Below are 23,431 nucleotides of genomic sequence, written 5' to 3'. Positions count from 1 at the left end.
ACCACTGTGTTTTCTGGTCCAGTCAAGATGTTGGTCTTAAATTTTGGTTCTGCCTTTGGTACTTATCTATATGTCCTAAGGGCTTGCTGATACTGGAGTAGGGTGTTTTTGTTTTTCTAAAAGCTTCCCTCTTGTACCAAATATCACTTATCTAAAATGATGCCAGTATCATTCTCACCCATGAATTCTGCTTCTCAGTTTTGGATCAATTCGTGTAAGATCCTTTCAGTACCACAGATTTATTGTTGGTGTTCCAAGGACTGCACCTTTCCAAGTCCTCCACTACTCTCTGTTCCGGATCAGAGCGGCCCATATTCCAACATTCGGTTCCTAATCTCTCAACTACAACATTCAAAAAACTGAAGGTACTCTACAGGCAAACCATCTTTCATCTCACCCTCAAAACAGCACAGGAAGTCACGAGTGGGCAGAAAGTCCTCAGAAAACACCGCTAGAAAAAGTTTCATTGCCAAAAATCAACATATTCCTGTGGGCAGAAATAGGCAAAGGATTTCTGAAGTTCTATTTATTTTTTAGGTGAGGAGATTAAATGCCCAACACTACAGGAATGAAATGACAGACACTCATTTGTGATGCAGGTCATTTAGAATTTTACTTTAGAGAACATCTGGAGAACTCTGATCAGGTAAGTGTTCTTACACAAAGGAGTCGCATCATCACCTTTATTACTTCAATAGATAATTTGTAATTTCTGGTTTTAAGCCACCAGTTTAAAATTTTTCACACATTTGAGGGAACAGTCTTATCTTAAAGCTGGTATAAACAATGTCAATCCCACCACATCTAGCGGTGATGAGAAACACCAGCTCACAATCAGTCCCCACCTTCCCTTTTTTTTTTTTTTTGGACACCTTACATTGTAGTGATAAAATGAGCCTATTTCAGTACTACTGAGGTTTTACATAAGAACTACTGAACACAGGACCATGAACAGAAATCGGGACACCCTCAGAATATCATAATCCTGTAACAATTCTTCTTATGTGAACGCAGATTATTACTTCCACAGAAATTAATACAGTTTGTTGCAGGAAGTACAATTTTTACTTTCACAAAGAACAAAGCCATGTCCTGAAGCCAATTGGGGAGGGGGGGGAAGGTGCTGAAACACACTGTGGTTTATTAATACATACCCTTGAATTTTCTTCAATTTCTCTGCCTGTTGCTGCAATAGTTTCAACTAACTCTGATACGTCCAGATCCTCTGTTACCATGCCAATATAAACGCAGTTCTTCTGCCCTCCAAATTCTGGACCTGTGAGCACAGGGAGAATCAAGTCTTTGATGTACAAAAACGCATCCTCACAACAAGTGCAAGACTCATGCTTGCGCATCTGGAAATCCTAACACACACACACTCTTCGGTAATTAAGGGCAGTATCTGCATAGGTGTAAATTATGCAGACTGAAAAAGCTCAGCCCTGTGGGTTTTCAAAAAGAGAGGAGAAAACAACACCTAAACAAGAAAAACAGTGGCTATTTTATACAGTCAAGGAGTTGTGTAACAAATATCAGGGTTGAATATGCTTCGAACTTGTTACTTTCTGCCATTTACAGATTACTTGGTTCCACAATTCTAGGGCACTTAATTTTTGAAAGCTGACTAGGAAGAGATCAGAGTTCTGAGTAAACTGAAATAATAATTTGCTATGAAGTGGCACACTGTAAATGCGAAAGGGCTGCTAATTATTGTGAAAGTCATCTGAAGCTCTTAATCTACCCGCAGAAGGCAGTGAACTGGTCCGTGGGTTTTGAATGAGAGCTGCGTTTCACTAGACAGGGCACTAACTGAGAAGGCTCAGTTTACAAAGAGGAACACTGCAGCATTTATTCTTTCTGACAAGGAAATGCTTTTTGGTTTAGTTGCTCCTGAGTCAGTTTTCACAAGCATTTCCAAGAACAGTGCACCTTGCTCACCCTGCTGAACATTTACCAACTGAAATAGGGCTGAGGAGGAAACAGTTACAGATGATGTTTCTACAATAACCACATACACAGCACTCTTAATTCTGCATTATAATGACCTATGTATGAATGACCTATTGAACCATAACACAGCCAGTAAAACGACTGTCAGCTTGAAGAAGTTTAAATAGTGCAGTTACCCAAAGAAAAAGTGAGATCCGACTCCAGTTCATTTAATTTTTTCAGAATTTCTGTATTGATTTTTTCTAGTTCTTTTTCTTGTTTGCCATCATCCTTCCCATCACTGTGATAGTTGTATCTTCAAACCAAGCCAGAAAATAGTAATTTCACTTTACAGTACATACAGAAGTTTGTAGAAACATGATGCTAAATGTCTGTATATTTTTGTATTTTTACAAACCAAAATCCCCAAAACATTACAGCTTAGGTCGACCAACATGTTTATTGGCATTTGTCATCAGATTCTGGGGCAGGGGTGAGGTTGCTGCTGCAAGCTTAACTGAACACAACAGATTTCTAGATAATATAATACTTCAACTATGTTGACTATACAGAACGCTTCTGAGCGGACAGTATTGGAGGATCAGAACAGACACTCGAAGGGATTCAGTAATATCCTGAATAAAACCCATTATAGACAACAATCTAACTTACACAGTGGGACGCACTTGCATATTACATATCCATCTAACAGATCCACACACTGCCTCTAATATTGGAACTGTTGCCCTAATTTTGCAAAAAAAGCTCTTCAGCTTTTCTTAAAAAGAAGAAATCTCAAAGTAAGCAGCACTAAAAGGGCGACTTTTAAAAAGCAGTCAAAAGCTTCAGCTGGATGCAAAGTCAGATACTATTCTGCAAACAATACATACAAATCACAACCAAAGAGATCACGTATTCCTTTCTGTTAACGCAGTCTATCCAAATATATAATGAAGAAAATACTGAAAAATTTACCTTACAACACCTAATCCTGGCCAGCTGAGATCTTCAACATACAACAGGCCTACCGTTCTTCTCACTTCTTGCTCAAATTCCTCTCTCATTTGCAGTGTACTTGTCAATACTGGAATCTTCATTTTTAAGCAGTCTACTAACTGATCAACATCTTGTATTTCAGTTCCTAAAACTAAAGAGCTGCTGTTTTAGTGTGTGATAAAAGTGAATGGACATACACGTAAATGCCTGAATTTATTAAGTAACCTGTAAAGAAGCCACTCTAAGTCCATCATAAATATAACTTATAGACAGTACTGAAATATCTTGATCTGTAACAGAGACACCTTCCAAAACACAGATTTTAATTTTTTCCCTCCTACATCAGTAATTATAGAAAAATCTAGATGTTTAGTAAATAATTCTTCTAGATAAGTAATTATATTTTGAACACAAGCACTGTTTTGGTGTTGAAACACCTGCGTAGAAAGGTCAAGCATCATCTTCTTGTGTTAAGCAGCTGAGAAAGGGAAAGGTAGGGATGATTTATCCTTCATATTTCTTTTATAACTGTCAGAAACAGAGCTCTCCCCTTGCTTTTCCTAATTAATTTAGAAAATCATCAAAGTCTTTCTCTGCAGAGGTAGTGAGGCAATGTCGCATACAACAGCTGAGCTACCTCTAATGCACCTGCTGCCAAGGCACAATAGAATGATAAAGCCAAGATAGTTTTGTTTATTAAAAAAATCCTTACCATAGGAGAATATACTAATCAGTTTCTTCAGTATATCTGCTTTTACACCAGGGATTGTTCTACAATCCCATAGCAAATCCCAGTTTTCACAAGTGGCTGAATTAAGTCAATGTTACCTGCAGAAGTCATGAGTGGGCTCAAACGCACACACGTGCCTTCATCTTCCAGTTCTACCACATCAACTCCACTGGCAGGAACCAGCTGTGCCAACTGCTCTCCTAGCTGAAGGGGTAAGGCACAATTAAAGACACGTACAGAGCTTGACCTCCTGTAGTCGCTGACTCAGGCTAGACTCTTCCCACAGTTTAAGGGGAACCACAGGCTAGTTTTCTGTGTTTCTCAGAATCACTTCTTGTAACAAAATACTTCAGCTTGCTGGTGATGTTACAAAGTTGGATGTATATTTAAAATAATGAAAATTCAGGCTAAGCTGCAAGTGTTACAAGCCAGAAGTTTATGCGAAATTGTCATTGTCATTAAGTATGCTGTGATTACTGTGTAATTGATCAAAAACAGTTACGTGCTCAGCTTTCTGAAAGCACAGGTTTCTAGAATCTATTCATGAATACAGACATTTTCAATGAAGTATCTAGCCACTTAAGGAGTTCTAAAGTTTTCACATATTCCCAACAAGACCAAGGAAAAAAAAATCACCACCAAAAGCTTAAGATGCAGTAATGATTTCAGTCATAATTACAATCAGAAGTGCAAAAGCAAGTTTGCTTCAGAGCAAATTCATCTTTTTAATCCAAAATGTCCACTAGTTTTGCAGCTGATATCAGATCAAGAATAACTATCAAACTAGTGTACCAAAGGTTTTATAGCTACTGATGAACCCCGGAAGCATTCCACTGTCACTTTTTCCCTAAAGAGAAAAGCATCCATTCTTACCCACTGATTGAAAGTGTCATAAATGTGTCTGTCGTTGCTTATTATGGGGTGCTGAATAGTTGAGGCCTGTGCAGCATGTGAGGTTTGATCTGAATCCAAAGATACAAGAATCACAGAAGTGGATTTTTATTTACTTAATTAAACAAAAGGCAACCTAAAACTTAGATAAAAGACAATTACATTTCTTAGGTAATTTAACTTGTCTAAATGATGTACTGGACCTCAACCAGCCTAATGAGGATTTTTTTTTTGTGTAAGAGGTATGTTGAACATGACAAATACTAGAAGTAAAACAGAGTTGAATATACTAGTTTTAAAAACAACCAGTAAAATACTTCTCTCAGTCTTGAGGTTCAAATGCCCCAATGCAAATAAAAACAATGTTTTCACAAAGCAAAATCCTGTCATAGCAGGCTGCAATATTTAATTTGATGCATGCAGCTGTGGTTTTTTTTTAAATCAAGTTTTAATGACTACCTTCTGGTTTAAACTACACAAAAATAATACTAAGGATCTAAGAGTCCATTACGCACCTAAAACATGCAGAAATGGTCAAACATCTTACATCTTTATAATTCAGGTGGGTGACTTCTCCCTAGTAAAGCTTTCCAAATAAATGCATCAATGTACAAAGCAATCCACCAAGCCACTGGACCAGGATGAATAGAATTATTTTGTGAGTGCAACCACTAATTAGACTAAAACCAAAACCAAGCCTCCCCCATGCCCAACACAAAAAACCCCACAGAAAATTAAAATCAACACTCATAACAAAACTACAAAGTTTTTTAGCCATCTTTTGCCTCATCCCAGCTGGACATTTCCCCACCCATAGCGTGAACATACAACAGCACATCATCCTCTGTTGCAACTGACAGGGTAAAAATTCTTTTTCTTGGCGAGAATGTCTAGGTGAGGATGTTCTGCCCAGAGCCACATGTGCCATGGCCACTGAATACCCATGACAGTGTTTCCAGAGCTGTTCCTAATGTGTTCTGCTATTTTCAAAACTATTGCAACAGCAAGGTTAGTCAGTAAGACAGAGAACCATGGTTCTTGCAACTGGCCACTAAAATTTTACAAGAAACAGAAAGCCTGAAAAAGCCCAAGGAAGGTCGTCTTCCCCCATCAGTACACTCAAACACAGCTTGCAGTTTATGAGGGACTTCCATCATCCACTCTCAAGATCCAAATCGTATGCAAATCACTCCTCACTCAAGAAGGCAGAAAATGACTCATTATGAAAATTTAAAACACTGCAGTCTATCTAAAAAAAGAAGCAATCACAAGTATGGATTCTATCACTAGATTATAACCAGCATTCACAACCATTCTAAAAGCATGTTACACAAATAGACAAGTGCACTATATAATATTTATCGCATCAAATTAGTAGTTTAAAAAAAATTACAAAGAGGGGTTTTTTTTGTTTTGTTTTTAAATAAATCACATACCTTTTTTTGAATATTCCTGGAAGAACTTGAAAACTACCACTGGTGAACTCAGTTCATCTTCAACCTTAAAAAAAATTACATATATTTTTCACATATTTTTTAAAGACTTAAAGTAGATAATTTTGTTTTGCCAGCAGTAACAATGTTCACACTTTCAGTATTAGAAGTTAACTCTTAAGAGTGTGAGCAAACATATCTTTAAATACCTGAAAGTAAATAATTATTCAGTTCAAGCAAATGTATTGAATTAAGGCATGCATAATTAAAATTTGGGCACTATAAAGCAAGAAACCTAAGTATGTTCATTAGCAAATATACAGTACGAAATAGTTTAAGTATTTTCAGACATTAACATTAAAAAATTATCTTGGAAATCACCCCAGAATCATTGGAGAACATCAAGAAAGTTCCAGCAGGAATAACAGGATAATAACTGATCCTGCTTTGGGGGTAGGAGAAATGGACTGGGCAACTTCTGGAGGCAATCTGAGGCTACATTTCACAATCCCCAAAATGCAAGATTTATTTAAGTAGAAGGGAAAAGTGCTACAGTAACTTGAACTCCCAAGGCCAATAATACTTAGAAAAAAAATTTTTACAAAAATGGTTATTGTCACTCGGAATGATCCATGAATTATCTATTGCCCCAGAAAACTACGCAGAATATATTTTCTATACATGAAGTTGTCAATTAAAATTAGGGGCAGGGGGAGGGGAGTAAAATCACCAAACCCTGTTAAACAGGACATCTCACAGAAACCGAATTTGAAATTAATATGTTAGATGTCATTTCTAAAACTACTTCTGGTGTAAAAACCTCATCTAGGACAATTTTTGCATACAATTTCATGGGGTTCACAGTATGATCTCAACAGCGGGGTGAGATGCAGCCAGAATGTATTAGGGAGTCTTATGGAAACTGGTTTCATAAACACATTACTGAACAAATCCATGTTTTAAATGGAATAAAATCAACCTCTGGAAACAATTTCTGGATGTTGTTCTGTCAGCTCCACAAAGTGCATGAATACACAGCAATGGAACAGATACAATCTAGAGGTTCACACACAACCGAGACACACAATTTCACTGAACACAAGAAATTAGTTAGAAAAATACTAACCATCTTCAAAACAATGGCTATGATTTACATAATATTTTAAAATAATTTTTAAATCAAAGTTATTCTTATTATTTATCAAGCAAAGGTTAAGCTATACAACCAAAGTATTAAATGTATGCTGTACCGAAGTTTTAATGAAATCCAGGTTCTTCAAGTTTTCCAACAATCTTTGACTCTAAAAAACCACAGCAGAAGGAAAACAAAAGGAAGAGACAAACACACACTTTTAGAAGTTAAAAATTATTCTGAAAAACAGTAAGTAGTCACTGTCATAATTTCTATTTCTGAACAAACTTCTATGACGTGTCAGAGATTCATCCAGTTCTTACTGGTAAATTTAGAGTGTATTGGGCAAATATTTTCTGGTTTTAGCAGAACACTGACTGCAAAGTGATTTTCATTAAAATAAAGTCTTGGCGCATTTGTTGACAAAGTTCCAGAGATATTACAACTCCGTTCACTAACTAGAGCACGGTGTTTAGCAGAACAGTTAATTTTCTCAAAGCTACCATAGCAACTGGTTATGATGGCTTTCTGAATTATTTTCATTAGAAAAGACATTCTTACATTGTGGTTTAACGCTATATTAATAGACTATCATAAAAACTAAGATCAGTTTTAGATGCCACAAAATCTTAATGACTAATGATACTTTGTCACTCCTTTAGGTCTTTCATGCCAATAGCTTCTTCACTAACCATTACAGAAACTTTCCATTTCTATTCTGCCCTTCCTTGAATTTTTAGTAAGTGCTGTACCTTAAGGAAAAATGTTTTGCATATATTTTAAAAATGCATTTTTAAAACGAACACATTATACTGGACCTTAATTTTTACTAGCATAAGGACTTAACTTCAAAAATAGCACACTTGCCACTGTATCTGAAGAAATGTTTTGAAGTCCTTTTTGTCAGGCATTTTTAATTTACTATTACTTACTTAAATCGCTACAATGCCAGGTATAGCAGGAAAATAAGAAAGTCTTTCTCCAAACAGCTTTCAAGCAAAACAGTTAAAATAGAGAAGTGACAGAAAAAAGGAAGTAATTATGTTATTTTACTGTTTAGAAAAAACAAATATTAAGTACTGCTCATTAAAAAACCTAATAAAATATACAGTCTAATAGAAAAAGCACATCCCTCCCCCAAACACTTTGCTTTCACAATTTGTAACACGATATGAAGCAATATGCTATACTGTCAACAAGTACAATATTTGTAGTTGATTCTTCTACAACTCATCACAACAATCAAAAAGATGTATTAGCAACTATTATGAACAGTGTTCTGTGAAAGCCATCTGGATATTGCTTGTACTATCGTTGCTATCTGAACTTTGTTTCTGCTTGGAGACTCAAACCGTTAAATCTGATGGTGAGGATTCTTAAGAACAGTCTCCAACCCACACGCAAATCAGCAAAGTATTTATAAACAATGTGCCAACAAGCTGTTGCTTACTAGTTGTGAGGCATGCTTTATCCTCTCTACAATCCCATCGTGGCCCAGGTATTGCAAGGACAGCCACAACGGCAGGGCACGGAGCTTCTCTACAGGCTGACTCGATGTCAGCCCAGCTGCCAAGGACTAAAGAGGAAAACAACAAACAATAAACAAACCACTATTAACCTCTCCAATTATTCCATTTTTGCCAGTTTATGGAGCATGTCACAACTTAAATAGGGGAGCTTTTGCAAATTTTAATTTAGATGCTTATAAAAAACAAGACACTATACCATGATCAAAATTCAAGTCTCAAGATCTTGATAATAGTGACTGAGAAGTTAAACATACCAAAGACGGATCCTCATGTCTGTAGAGCGTCACCGCAGGTACAGCCGGCAGACCCAGCCAGGAACCCAGCGTAAGAGTCATGCTGTCACATTTTGTAGCTGCCTTAAGTTTGTTACAATAAGCAGAATATAAGCCATATATATTTTTTCATTAGATAATGACCTTAAAATCTAGACCACATTATTGAGTTTCTATATATAGCAAAACATACCAGTACAGAAGAGGAGACATAACCCAAAGCCAAAGTTGCCAAATTCACACTAGAAAAATAAAGTGGTTTTAGCACATATTAACAATGTATTAAGAGATAGCATTTTAATCTTCAGTTTAAATATTTCATGTTGATGTGTAAAGGGAGGTAATTTTTGTTTTTATATTTTTCATTACCAATGCAGTAGATGTTGCTACGTGGTATTCCAAGATTGAAAACCCAAAAGTAAAAATCCATTTCAATCTAAAAATGTTTCAGTCCACCCTTTGGGGGAAATCATCCCCTGAAGTCCTACCCATAATTCAGCATCAATTTGGTATCAAAAATAAAGAGCATGCAAGTATAGTACTATACAGTGAAATATCAGGAGAATCAGAGCCTCTACTCCAGGCTCAAAAAAAAAATCTTAGATCAATGGAGCCTTCATTAACATTGTCTAAGTACTAGGAATTTCTTCTCCTCTTGGTTTAAACCTCGTCCCAGTTATGTTGCACACTGCACTTGCAGCTCTCCTATGGACAACCTTCATTAACATGTCATCTCTTCCACTCATTTAATTCTCCTTCCTCGTTCTCAATAATCACTGTATAATGTCTCCCCTGACTTCTCCTATAAGGTCTTTTTATTTGTATTCCAAACTCTTCAAAGCCAGGGCAGTTAAGATTACCATCTGAGTAAACCACTCCAATTAATTGTTTATCTAAAATAATCTGTACCTCACACAGTGAAAAAAATATAACCATATAAAATGCTTAATACAGCAAAAATAAAGATGGTCCTATGACCCTCTACTAGCTGGTTAGCTGTAAAATTATGTGCTATCCACTGGTCAGACTTTTTAATGAATACAGGCACATAGAGATAAATGTCAAGTTTCATACCCTTCTACATGGAGCCACATATTATACTGCTCACAAAGTTCCTTCAGTCGGCCAAGTTTGTCTGTGTGCCCAGCTCCTGGTGTCCCTTTGTTGACAAGGAAGAAAGGCAAACACAAAGGATAAGCATGCAAATTAGGACTCTACACAAAAGGACCTCTTGTACTGTTGTCAAAAAAGTCACACAAGAGCAGGAAAGAGGTAAAAAGAGCCCACTACACAATATTCATATCTGGTTCATTGTAACTTTGAGCAATTGGAATTCTAGACAAAAAAAAGATACCTGCTTTGCTTGTCAATATATGTTAAAAATACTTAGCAAATTATATGTCCTAGGCACTAAAAGACTCAGCAGCCTCAGCTAAGAAATTGAATGTGTTCAAAGTATGACCTCAACTAAAGGAAACTAAACCAAGATACTAAACCAAGATACTTAGATACTTTTCCAATTCCAAAGCAAGTAACAGTCACCTCCTTCATTCATACTTAAAACAAGTTTTTTCATGAGCAGTTCTGCTTAACTAGAAGAAAAATATAATTTTTACAGCTAAAGTTGATGGCACACAAATCAAAATTTCTGAGGCGTTACTGTGAAACTGATTTTCAACAAGAGGTTTGCACTCACTAAAATAAGTTCTAGTCATATTAATATACCAACTGACATATGCAGAACTGTAGCAGCACAATCCAACTTCAAGTTAATAAAAAACCCTCGAGGCAGAAAAATTATTTTGTGGCCATTAGTATATTTCCTGATATTTCTTGACATGCTACCACTAAGCTGTTTAAGAAATTAGTTTTTTATTTTGGATTTTATAATTATATTTATGAAATAGCATGCTTTTTTGTTATTGTTTGTCTAAGGCACTTACCAGCATTGGCCACAAGCAACAAAGGCAGTTTTCCAGACTCAACATCATCTTTAATCAATCTGTCCAACAAAGCAACATCCTGTTATCGATAAGAAAAAGATAGGTATTTATAAATATGTTTGTCAAACAGTAGAGAATCGTTTCTGCTGAACTGGAAAAATGGATTAAGTGTAAATGGAGAGCATTCTGCAGTTCTGGAAGACATTCTTAATGCTTTGTTTGTGGCTTGCAGTTTCTTCTCAAAGGCAAAATAACCCAAAGGACGGATAAAGCATTTGTGAAAAACACAACACAAATACATCATGTAGTTTGTAATGTACCTCTGACTACACGTATTCTAGAAATATTGGACTAGAAAGCACCTTACTATAAGCCACTAAAAATATCTTACAAATGACAAGACCAAGGTGCTGGCGCTTTTTAGATGATTTCAATCTGCTATTTGTACAGCTATAAACACAGAAGGCTTAGAGCTTGAAAAAGTAAGTACACTAATAAGATTTCCTAACAACATACTTGACATTCATTTAATGATGGTTTTAAAAAAAAAAAGGGGGGGAGGAGGGGCAAAAAAATAAGAAGAGTTCTTAAGGAAGACAAACTTACCATTTGATGTTGAGATCCAAACATAGTGTTACAAGGCACACGGCACATGCAAGAAAGGGGTAACCCTAGCTGCAATAAAAATGATGGAATTTCAACAACCGACACACACTCATTTCAAGCATTCACAGAAATATACACAGTGACACAAAAAATAGTAAACATTACAATAAAAAGCTGGATATTGCATTAGAAGTTAAGTTTCCTGCTAAAACTTATAACCAAATTAAGAGCAGCGAAAAGAAAGCACAGGAGAAATTGGAAAAAAAAACAACAGTCAACTTTTGGTTAGCACATCAACTGCATTCAGTTTTTCTAATGACACACCCATACCCTGTCCAACAGCCTAAACCCAATCCTCTTTTTCTTGGTCACCCTTGCAATTAACACCACCTATAAGGAAACGTGTGCTTTGTGCATGGGCCATGTTCCACTGGAGGTTCACAGTCCCTTTACTACTGAGTAGAGGGCAGTCTGCCTACTTTGACTGCACAGCTCAGCTGACTATTCGTGCTGCTAAGTCTTAAGTTCTTCCTTTGCCGTGGAGGCAAATACCAGATAACTTTTGCATCATCAACATGCGGGGGAGCTGGGGAATCAGTGCCTCTTACATTTTGATCTTTAACTTGGAAGATCACTAGACAAGCAAAATCTAATTCATCATACTGATAACTGAACAGAAGGTTCAGCAAATTAAGAGATCTACAGTTACAGACTAGTTTGGTTTTATCCTTTCATTTAACAGAAATTTAATAAATGTCTGATTACTCAGTTCCAATTGTCTGCTCTACAATATACAGTACTCCTCAAAATCTAAGATAAAATGCTATCTAAGTTCAGTGACCACCTAATGTGGACAGGTTACCTTATAACCAAAAGATAAGGCACCACTGTTAGTTATTAGAGTAGATACTGCTAATCAGAAGCAAAAGGCTCTTGAAATACTGATTCTTAGTAGCGTTTCTTGTATCAAGAAGTTTCAGTCAATAAATACATGCAACACTTGGCTTACCAAAGACACCAACTTATTCCAATGAACTTCTACCACCTACTTCCCAAGTAATTTTGGCCATGATAAGCTCCATCTATTATACCATTTTTATTTCTCTGCAGTCTACATTTTTAATCTGTTAGTAGTACCTCTGCCTGCCTTCTCCAAAGACTTGAAAAACAAAGGCCCTATGAACTTGACTCTTTATTTCAGTGCATGTTAAGTTTGAAAAAGATCACTAGTGCACTGAATGTTAGGTATGCAATAGGAAAGTCTGTATATGGCCTCAATTAGCTTATTTAAGTCTACAGACATTCATGCAAATAAATACTTGGCAAAACCAACAAGTTTTAAACATAATTAGGAAAAATAGGGTTTCTTTAAAGCACTGGATTGTGAGGGTAATCTTGCTATTCCACACAAAGCTTTCTGGAATGGGATCAGCACAGTCTACTACTCAACTGTTTTCCTTTAAAAAAATGATCAAGTTTATTGAAAATAAGAGTACAGGGGCATCATTCACTAAATATTTGCAATAACTCAGTGTTTGGAAATCCAGTGTGTTTGGGCTTGGGTCTTTTTCACCATGACCAACAGATTATGTAAAGTGCAATGCCATCTAGAAACAATCACTCATTTAAAAAAAAAAAATTAGCATATTTCCTTTCACTGAAAATATTCAGGAAAATTCTCTTCCTCCCACTGTATTGTTGCTGCAAAACAGACCGTAAATGTGACCTGAAAGTGTTTTTTCCAGACAAATGGTTGTATATTATACATATGTTCCATTACAGCTACTGAGGTTACACCCCCAGTAAGAATTTTGCTTCCTTTGCCTGTTTTATAGTTATGCTAGAAATCACAATTAATAAAGCAATAGCAACACACTGTATAACATTTTTGTACTATTAACTTGCAGATATTTGGCTGGTATCAAAGCACGGTTTTACCTCACACTCCCTTCCCCTCCCACTCCACATTGTGTTGCTGTTCAGTCACATTGCTATCGTTTGTACCATGAGAAAAAAAAAGGAGGCTTTCAAAAAAATCACCAAAGTTATGCTTTTTCTAACATCAACTTCTGAGGCCAAAGCTCAGTCCTCCTCCTTCAAAACGTCCCTTTTCATACTGTGTTTCAACAGGCAGACATATCATCCTAAGTCTCAGAAACTTATATCATTTTATAGGCTATAACAATCTACTATGTCCACAGAAAGGCAACGAGACAAGGATGAAGGTAATCTCATGAGGAACACTGATCGAGCGATTGTGTGGCAGAAACAGGAGAGCTGCAGAGAGAAGCTGCTCAGCTTGCTTGGGGATACATGTATTCAAACAACATAGTAGCACTGGGAAAAATCTGGAAGAAGCTTCAGTTCTAACAGTGGAAGTTCCAGGCAGACATATGAATCTAAAGGAAAACTTTCACTGGCTCCAACCAGTTTACAAGACTGCTGCCAGTAGTGTACTAGACTGTACTGCAAGTACCAGTCTCTTGCAGGAAAAGTCTGAATGTATTTTTAAAATCTAAATTTCAAGTAGGCAATATGAAGCCGGGGAGGTTCTACTTGCAGCTAAAACCCCAACTGATTCACCTTACCTGATTGCAGAGAGCTTGGCCCAAGCCTGTTCTAGCTGCAGAACTAATGTATATGACAGGCTGCTTAGTATATAGCACATTAAATCCTTCTACTGTGTAATCTTCATAGCGTGTATGAATAACAAGACGGCAGATTTTTAGGAGACCTTCACGATCATCTTCATGATAATACGCTGATCCATTTTCATACCTGCAAGAAAAGCCAAGTAAATATTACCAGCAAAACCAACAGTCAGTTTAGTGACTAAAATAACACTGACCAATAAAGGTGCTTACAGGAGGACAAAGAAGAGAAAAACCCTTCTATATTCCCAGGACAAATTAGAGTAGAAGGAAACTTTGATGAGACAGGCTGAGACTAACAATGAGAGATGCCTAGTATATATTTTCATTTAGGCTCAGAGATAAAGCAAGCAAGAAGAAACATCTGGGCTCCTAAGGACTTCCTTTACAGAGTTCAAAACCTTGCTTACTAAGAGTGGAGCTGGAGAGGAAGCACACAAAAGGCTTCATCTGGGTTTAACATATATGTAAATTCCGGACTGCTAATTTTAAAGAGAATGCAACCTGACATTCTTGAAGTTAAGTTAGTAAAATTGGAATGAGACATGTGATATAAGGTAAACGGGCAGAAACTTGCAAACTTTATTATGAAATCACAAATCAAGGTATTTTGTAATACCCAAAATTACTGATGCCATTTATATTTTAGAGGGTTTGAAAATAAGACCACAATTTAGAACAATCTATTCAACACACTGCAAGACAGTTTTCCAGGTGTTTTAAATATTTGAGTTGCATAAGTGAAGTATGTATTTCCCCAGGAATATTTTAATGATTTTATGGCTATTTTGCCTTCAATCTGCTTTATTAAGCATGTTTTCTTGGGGCTCATGTGGGTTGCATGTCTGTTCCTTCCCCACCTTTTTTAACCCTTCTAAGAATCAAACTCAAATCAGCACATTAACATTTATAGTCAAGAAACAGCAGCAAAGTAACCAAAGAAGAGATAAGGTATGAGTGTTCCACATTGAGGGCAATCCCTCAGCTGTTTTAACTGTAGAAGAGGAAACAGCAATGGTGAAAGTAGTAGATATGTCAACTTATTAAGCAATTTGCAAGTTAGATATTTCTTCTAGCATTTTTGTGCAACACGTACATCGGTAGTCTTGCACAATGTAAGAATGGCATTTATTAACAAATTTACATAAAGGCCCTGAAACCTCTTAGTCTGTGATAACCTATCTGATACACAAATACTGCTGAGTATTCCAAAGTTAAACTACAGAACGACCCACATGCAAACACTTACTTCACCTTTACACAACAGTTCTGTGATCTAACATGGGGAAAGGGAAATTCCTCTAGTGTTGCTCATAGCCACAGAAAACATCAAGAAGCACAAAGCAGTTCACAGCACAGTATTTGTTCAATGCTGCTGCCTACAGTCACAAAACTTTGGGGACCACAGTCCAATAGAGACCATTAATCACAAAATCACAATGTTATCGCATATTTTATTGAAACAGAACTACTTCGTTAGCCATGCCATTTAGAAACATCACTGACACTCTATATAAACATACATTTGTCAAAATAGCTGGATTACCTGCAACTTCTCAAATTTCATCATTGCACAAGGTTTCAACATCTAAGTCAACGACAGATAATCATTGAGTTTATAAAATAATTCTAATAGAGGTGAGCCCATAAATATATGAAAAATCGTTTGTAGTTTAACAACTAATTTTGCATTAACTTCAATTATATTTCTACTCTTTTGGTCAGTCGGTTGGTTATTCTTTCATGTGTGTAAAAATAGGAAGTATCTACCCCAAGCCTCAGCAACACAGCATATGCCTCAAGAAACAAGAATTTACTTAAATGTTTGACCAACTATACATCTGCAGCTGTGCTTTGGCCCTTAGCTCCACCAGATAGCTGTTATAAAAGTTTTTTTTATGACAGCCATGTTACTAATCATTTCCTGCCATTCAACACAAGTCTTTTTTTTTTTAATTATGTGATGTGTTTCAGATCTTTCCAAGAATATTTCTACATTTGTGGCACAGTGGTTTCTTGTGTTGACATCCTCAGTCCAGCCACACCTATTTCTAAACAATTATCTCTATCTAGTCATACATAAGTTATTCACAGCGACTCACCTGAAAAGCCTGCAGAGCCAGAGGGTGGTATCAGAAAGGATCCTTGTTGTAAGTTTTCTCAGTCTTTCCTTGTCCAGCACTGATATGTAAGCAGCCAAACTATGTCCCAGTAGAGCCATGTGACCTTGCTCACCAACATTTTGAAGTCTGCAAGCCAGAACAGAGTAACAGCCAACTAAATACAAGTTATGAACATAACATTAATTTTAGGTTTCTGTATTTTTATTGTAGAGTGGCAGAATTTGTTGACATGCAATTGTCAGTATTTAGCAGAGAGAAGTACAGTATACCACAGGCACCTTCCTGACATTGTGTATTAACATCCTAAAATGCCAGTATAGACAAAAGTACTGGCACTTCACTTGGCCTAGCTCCTTACGGTAATACCTCATAGTATCGTAGAATCAGTAAGGTTGGAAAAGACCTCTAAGATCCCTTTTTAGACAATCAGCTAGCATGAGTTGGAACTAAGCACTTTATCTGCACTGGGACTTAAGTGCATTAAACACATACCTTTCCTCACAGAGAGAAAACTCAGGACACATTATTATCATCTTTAGAGGCATAGCTTTCATTAGCTTGTTGGGGTTTTGCTGGGGGGTTTTTTGGTTTTGTTTTTTATATCTCCAAACTGTTTTTCAAATGTTAATTTTCAATAATGTTCTACAGATTAGTTAGTATTATTTCCATTTTTCAGACAAATGGAAACCAATTTTATTTCTTCTTTTTTTCCTTTAAAAATCTACAGGGAGAGATGGTAAAAAAATTCATTGGTATTCAAACTTTTATAAGACTTTCAGACTTAAAACAACTTTCAGAAAATAGAGAACAAAATGAGATGTCACATCAGAAACAATTCCTTTTATAATTCAATTTAGTAATGAAAGCTTTATAATTTTAAGACAGTCTATTGCATTATTCTGGTTCACTATATAATGCAATCACCTTAAAAAAGTTACATGGTTGCACAGTATCTTTACACTTTAGAACACTTAAATGTATAAGTTCTATAATAAACAGAATATAACAAAATCAGGTATCTTCCACACACAAAAATTCATATTGGCTTTACCGGTAGGCCTGTGAATTTTCCTCCTCTTCCTCTCCATGCATCAGGTTCTGAACTAACTGAAGTATGCTCACCATGTCCTGGCCACTGGTGTATGGGGGAGGGGAAAACAAAAACCACATTAAAAAAAAAGGTAAAGACCAGCATCTAACAAAGATGCCATCTGGGACACTGCACAACATGAAGATAACACCACACTTTCAAAGAATGCTGAGTAGAGCAACAAAAAATTTGCTCTCAGAAAGACAGATCACGAAGACAAGGTTGCTGAATAAATTAATTCAAAACTATACTTAATTATAGTAGCACCCTTCCATAAGTATGAACTCAGACTCACAGGAAAACAAATCTACTGAAACCTGAAAATTTGGACTGAAAAGTTTGACTTGACAATGTTTGATTGCTTATTGCTACACAGCAAAGTAAGGTAATAGCTAAGGATCCAAATTCCTCTTCATATTATACAGCTTCAGCTCACAAACTCACCACATGCCTTAAATGATTACCTACAAATATCAGATCAAATTTTGTTCTGGCAAACAAAAGCTATGTTAGACTTCTGACATGAGGCACTCTAGCACGGTAAAGCCAGAAAAGGCCCACAACTTTTCAACTTGTGTAATTCCTACTAAAATTTACAGTAGTGTAAGTGCACTTACACTTCTGTATAGTTGAACACTCTGACAGTTGAAATTGATTTTTATTCTTAGAAAAGCTAATTCAGTCTCTCCACTCAAAACCAAGTTTAGTTTATGTACACATGAGACTTATATTTTGGAATATTTTCTGAAGGTTAACTTGGGCTCCTGCTGGATCCTCTTCCAAACAGGCTACAACCAATTTATATCTTAGTTTTCAGGTACAGTGATCTTACCTGCCTTATGCACAAGAGCTCCATATAATTTTTTTTTAATACAGCTGTACTGAAAAGGTAGGGGGATTGTTTTGGGTTTGTTTTGTGGGTTTTTTTTAAGGTTTTGCACCTTAGCAGTCTCAGTTATTACTTTTATTTTTTTGTTTAATCTGGGTGTTTTAATGTATCTTTATTCTACAGCACAAGTTTATCCATACTTACTTTAAGTCTCAATCACAACTGTATGCACCAATACTTCATTAGATTCCGACAGTTCACAGTTTCAGTTACCAAGTAATCTCCCCCGCCGCCAAATGAGTATGGAAATAGTTGCTACGATGATAAACTCTTTCCCCCGCCATGTGAGTATGGAAAAAGTTGATAAAATGCCTGGCCTGGCAAGTGTTCATGTTTTGCATAAATACAGAAGTTGCTTGGAAGACAAACTTGTTACATATATTTCACAGATTCTGAAAATTAGAAAGCATTATTGTAAAAACTGTTGCTGCCTACCTGCCTTGGAGTGGTCCAGGAATATCCTTCCGTGCATACTTCTTTTCATTTTCCTCCTCCACTTTTCTAAGTTACAAGACAAAAATAAACTATTTGTGTTTTATAACATCAAGTATGTAGTTGACTGTGACTTGCAGAAGTACATACTGACAATCTATTTCACTAACAAGTTTTATAAATAAGTCAGATGAGACCAACACAAAAGTTGAGCTCAGACTGAATTAAGTTTTGCTTTTTCGGTTCTTTAACAGAAAATATAAAACTTACGGAATAGTCTCACATATATATATCTACAGGAATTAAAAGTTACTTGCACAGCAATAGGAAAGAAACAAACCTAACACCTCCAAAAAATAGACTTGCTGAACTTTTGTAAAAGAATTATACATTTATTTTAAAAATCCCATCATTTGAGAAACAATGGTTATTTGCATGGAAGCAAGCTTCAGAATGACAATGTGACCTTAAACTACTAGGAAAACAAGTTTTCTTGCCTGCTGACAGTGACAATAATAATCCTCCCCTTAGCACAAGCAGCTATTGTTTTTGTAGTTGTTATCCTTTGCACATACCTTTGATTGTCTTCTAGCATCTTCATTGCTTCATTCAGATTCTTTCCCATTTCTGCTAGAGTAGGGTCAACCATCTTTCAGGGAAAAAGATAACAACTTTTAAGAAAAGACCAAAACGCATTTATCTTACTGTGGTACCCACAACATCCTCACTAGAAATACAAGCATCAGGCAGATTCTTTTATTTAGTCTGTGTGTATCATTTAAAAACAACAATATGTTGTATATCCTGAACTCAAAATACACAAAATGAGAACACATTAGCCTAAAATAACCCAAAAGAAAACTCAGTTGTTATCTGGATTTTATTATGGATAGACTCAATTTTTTTTCTCCACAAGAAGAACTTTTTCCAAAATCCTCTTTAATTTCTAGCTACCTCTTTTGGAGTTTAATGAATAATGAAAGAAAGAGCATCAAAAGGCAAGAAGGATTTGACAAGCACCAGGTATTCAAGTAAGCGCTCATTATAATGCTTTAGCTAAAAAAACTGGCCACTTTAGCCCAACTAAATGATGTTTTTCCTTTTTTTTTTGGTAACGATTCTACATCAGCAATAAAACTTCAATTATTCCCTTAAATATAAAAATTTGCATGCAGTCCTACCCAAAATTAAAAACAAAACAAAATCACCAAAAACCTGCTAAGGGCCACCCTAATTTTTCTACAGAGTATGGAAAATAGATTGGTAACCTAAATCGAATCACAAGTCTTTCAGTGGCAAATCTAATTTAGAAATTATCCTTGTACTTAACCTAAGAACTTGTGTTTCTGCACAAAACCCCCCACCTGTTACCAGACCCTCAGTTGAGTTGACTAGCAGTCAGCTCTCAGGATGTATAGACTTTCATTACAAAACAAACAAACAAAACTTAGCCCCTCTGCTGTACTAGTAACGGGATGGTACCCACCACCAAAACACCCCAAAGAAACAAACCAACCAAAACCAAACAAAAAACCTACCAAAACCAACAAACCACACCAAACAACCCACCACCAAACAAGAGAGCGATCAGTGGGAAAGGACAACACTGTTCTTACAAGAAAGTTACCTGCTAGCAAAGAAGTTGTTCAGGAAGTTGAACACTGAAAAATTTCACCAAGGCAGGTTTTAGGTCATTGAGCATTCTGAAGCAAATTCAGGAGGAAATTTACATAAATTGACCTTTTTTTTTTTTAATTACCAGCTCAACTAAGAGGTATTCAAACATGTTCAAGTAATAATTCCTAGGAGAGATTACAAAAGCCAACATTTCTTACCTAGTAAACACAAGAAGGTATAATTTAAGACTGCTCTAGCAAAGGCAGAAATAAAATGGCAGTTTTCCCTGCCATATCCCCATTCAGGTTTCCCTGTCAAACTTTTACAACAGTAGTTTTCAAAACAGATGAGAAAACACCTAATCCAAATACTCTTGTAAATTTATCTTTTCCTATTTCTGGTACCTTTAAAGCAATTTTTAATCTTACCTTATTATAGAGATAGCCCTTTAGCTAGTCAAAAGGGTAAAACTGACCTGCACCAGGCAGCTTAAGACAGACTGACTTGCAGAAAAGGCTTATTTTCCAGCAGTTGCAGCCCTCTAGCTACACAAAACAGGTCAAAAATCCTGAATTCACTGCTGAAACCAGGTAACAACAGAGACTTGGTTAAAGAGCCTGTCAGGATGGACAAAATTTAAAAATCATTGAACTTATTTCCCCTGAACTAGTGACACGTTCAAAGATGAGTAAGGAGTATTTTCCAAAGAATGGCTTTTGCTCTGAAGAAGTCTCTTTTATGAGCTTTAACCCAAGAAGCCTGACAGGAGCTTGTGACACTGACACAAGAGATCTGGACAGGAACATTTATCCATTTAAGGATTAGATGCCATCTAGAAGCTTCCAGAGAATGTGAAGGGTATCATCTGGCAGAGTCTGATTTACCTACAGTGGTTGATATTACACTGTATTTGAAAAATAAATATACCCCGTTATGAAAGTAGAAGGTAACACCACTGATAAGACCCATCACATTAGACAGCAAAAAAACCCTAAGACATCAAGTGACCAACCCTGTTAGAGTCTCTTCTCCCCTCCTCTGCTTCCCAAGTGTACTGTAAGCATAGACTCCATGAATTCAACATCAACCCTTTTTCAAAAGTTCAGCCCACAGACCAAAGCCTCTGGCAGTTAACCCTTTAGACTGCTGCTAAGACTGGGGGGGTGTGTGTGCACACATGCTAGGGGGAGGAGTGATGGTTGTTTAATAAAATCCAAAACACGTTTAATATTTAAACTTACACTAACAATACTGCAGGAATATAATAGCTTGTCTGCTACAGTATTTGAGAAACAGTATTCCTAAAGGCCTGCATGCCTGCCCATCACTGCTGGTGGAAGTGCATGCAACTGTTGCACACATGCAACACAGGCAAACACGTTTGCTCAAGCAGATGCAGACACGAAAGCAAATTTCATCACAGAATGTAGTGGGATTAATTTACATGAGATTTTACACTATTTTCATCCGGAGGACTGATCAAGAAAAAAAAAAAAATCGAGTTGAGAGTTACCATATGTTCAAATACTATTTTTACCAAAATATTTAGAGGTTTAACTCATATTATAGCAAGAGGCAGGTGTCTGAAATAATCAGTAGCCAGGCATGGTCACGCTGGATAAAACCAAGATTGATAGTGCTCCATATTCTGTTGCTTTAGAACAAGCCAGTAACTTTTTTTTTTTTGTTACTAACACAAAATTCACCTGCTGGAATTACATCAGATGTTAAAACCTGCATATACTTACCACGTGACTCATCCTGTCTCACTTACATGAAACCTTTCTGTTGATAAGCTGGCAGAATACATACATAAAATACAATCTAAAAAGTTGTAAGAAGTTACGCTAAGCTCTATAAAAAGCTATGAAATCGAGCAAGTCTTTGAATTCTGATGTGGGTTTAATTGGAAACTCAATCCCTTCTGGGTTTTTTCCAATTGCTAAGTGGACGTGCAGCAATTTATTTTCTCCTTTGAATCATGGGAAGCAAAAATCCCTTTTACTGCTGCATACTGGATTTTTATATATGCTTCCTCCTCTGCTCGCATTACTAAGGGCAGAGAGGTGGGAAGCAGAAGACTATCTACTTATTTTAAACAGCGAGAGAAATAAGTATGGCAAAGTTGCAGCAACAAACCACTCAGTTAAGGTTTTGGAACACATTTTAATAACATGCCATAATAAAGTAGAACATCATTTTAGTTTAGTCTGTACAAGACCAAGTGTGTATAAAATCCGATCAGTAATAGCCAGAACACTTTTTTCATGTTCTTGAACTGTTTTTAGGGAGACTGGCAGATGAGTTCTTGAATACCTCCTGAACCACAGGATGACACACTTTTTGAGGGGGTTAAAACAGCTGCATTAGATATTTTACTAGCCTTAGTTTCTGCACTCATTCCTTCCCCTGGTGTCACAGGATCTGACTCTGATGAGTTGGGTGCTTTTGACCAGGTGAGTTACTAGACATGCAATGTCCTTTCAAGCTCTAAGGAGGCACCAGTCACAGCTTCTCCCATCAAGGTGTCCATTCAGCAACATGACACCTTCTGCCTCCTTAAGCCCTTCAAAGATCCTGTCATTTGCTACCATACTTTGATTTTTATAATTTATTGCCTTCAAAATGTATAAAACTAATTCACTATGGTTAACTTGCAATAGGTTTAATCTGTGGCTGCTTCCCTATTTTGTAACTGACCTGTCACTATTTTTTTTTTTTAAGCACTTTGAACTGTAAACTGTTTCTGGTTTTATAGGCAGTATGTCACACCTTGAGGTCACCTGGCAACTAGGGAAGGATAAGGGCCATTCTCCACTTGTGATAAGACGGAACGTTAATTACAAATTCAAAAAGGAGAATGTTGCTTCATATACCAATGTTTTACAACCTTGATTTTGCATTTCCTTAGGCTGTACCTTCTAGCATAAGAAAGGGATGATTTTTAAACAGTCTACATAAACTACTGCGTGTGCCAAGAAACTCACAGGTGTAGCTCATTATGTATTTCAAGGGACATATGCTTCATTTTCCCACTGCATTATATTTGACTAGAACAAAGTTTTACCATCAAAAATCAAAAACTGTTCTCAAGAATGAATTAATCTCAAACACTATCTGTATTCTTCAGCCAAAAGAACACCGTGTTTATTCTCCAGGCTAAGAAAA

The 23,431-nt window shown here is 36.4% G+C and overlaps 1 protein-coding gene across 1 annotated transcript in view; it reads right to left on the bottom strand.

Annotated features, from left to right (window-relative positions):
• The window catches only part of PDXDC1 (pyridoxal dependent decarboxylase domain containing 1), a 31,794-nt gene that overhangs the window by 5,264 nt on the left and 3,099 nt on the right, over nt 1-23,431 (bottom strand). Inside the window, exons 2-19 of the mRNA XM_064461853.1 lie at nt 19,222-19,295; nt 18,650-18,715; nt 17,287-17,370; nt 16,215-16,361; nt 14,050-14,239; nt 11,462-11,530; nt 10,856-10,934; nt 9,987-10,071; nt 9,106-9,154; nt 8,895-8,996; nt 8,562-8,687; nt 7,230-7,280; nt 5,983-6,046; nt 4,529-4,617; nt 3,754-3,859; nt 2,905-3,076; nt 2,127-2,245; nt 1,155-1,276 (exon numbers count right to left, since the gene is read on the bottom strand). Coding sequence (XP_064317923.1) covers nt 1,155-1,276; nt 2,127-2,245; nt 2,905-3,076; nt 3,754-3,859; nt 4,529-4,617; nt 5,983-6,046; nt 7,230-7,280; nt 8,562-8,687; nt 8,895-8,996; nt 9,106-9,154; nt 9,987-10,071; nt 10,856-10,934; nt 11,462-11,530; nt 14,050-14,239; nt 16,215-16,361; nt 17,287-17,370; nt 18,650-18,715; nt 19,222-19,295 — 1,794 coding nt within the window. The remainder of the gene's footprint in view (nt 1-1,154; nt 1,277-2,126; nt 2,246-2,904; nt 3,077-3,753; nt 3,860-4,528; nt 4,618-5,982; nt 6,047-7,229; nt 7,281-8,561; nt 8,688-8,894; nt 8,997-9,105; nt 9,155-9,986; nt 10,072-10,855; nt 10,935-11,461; nt 11,531-14,049; nt 14,240-16,214; nt 16,362-17,286; nt 17,371-18,649; nt 18,716-19,221; nt 19,296-23,431) is intronic.

Source organism: Phalacrocorax carbo, chromosome 10 (genome assembly GCF_963921805.1).
Source record: "Phalacrocorax carbo chromosome 10, bPhaCar2.1, whole genome shotgun sequence".
Classification (NCBI taxonomy): Eukaryota; Metazoa; Chordata; class Aves; order Suliformes; family Phalacrocoracidae; genus Phalacrocorax; species Phalacrocorax carbo.
The sequence above is the reverse complement of the archived record's forward strand: the minus strand, read 5'-3'. Positions and strand labels throughout refer to the sequence as shown.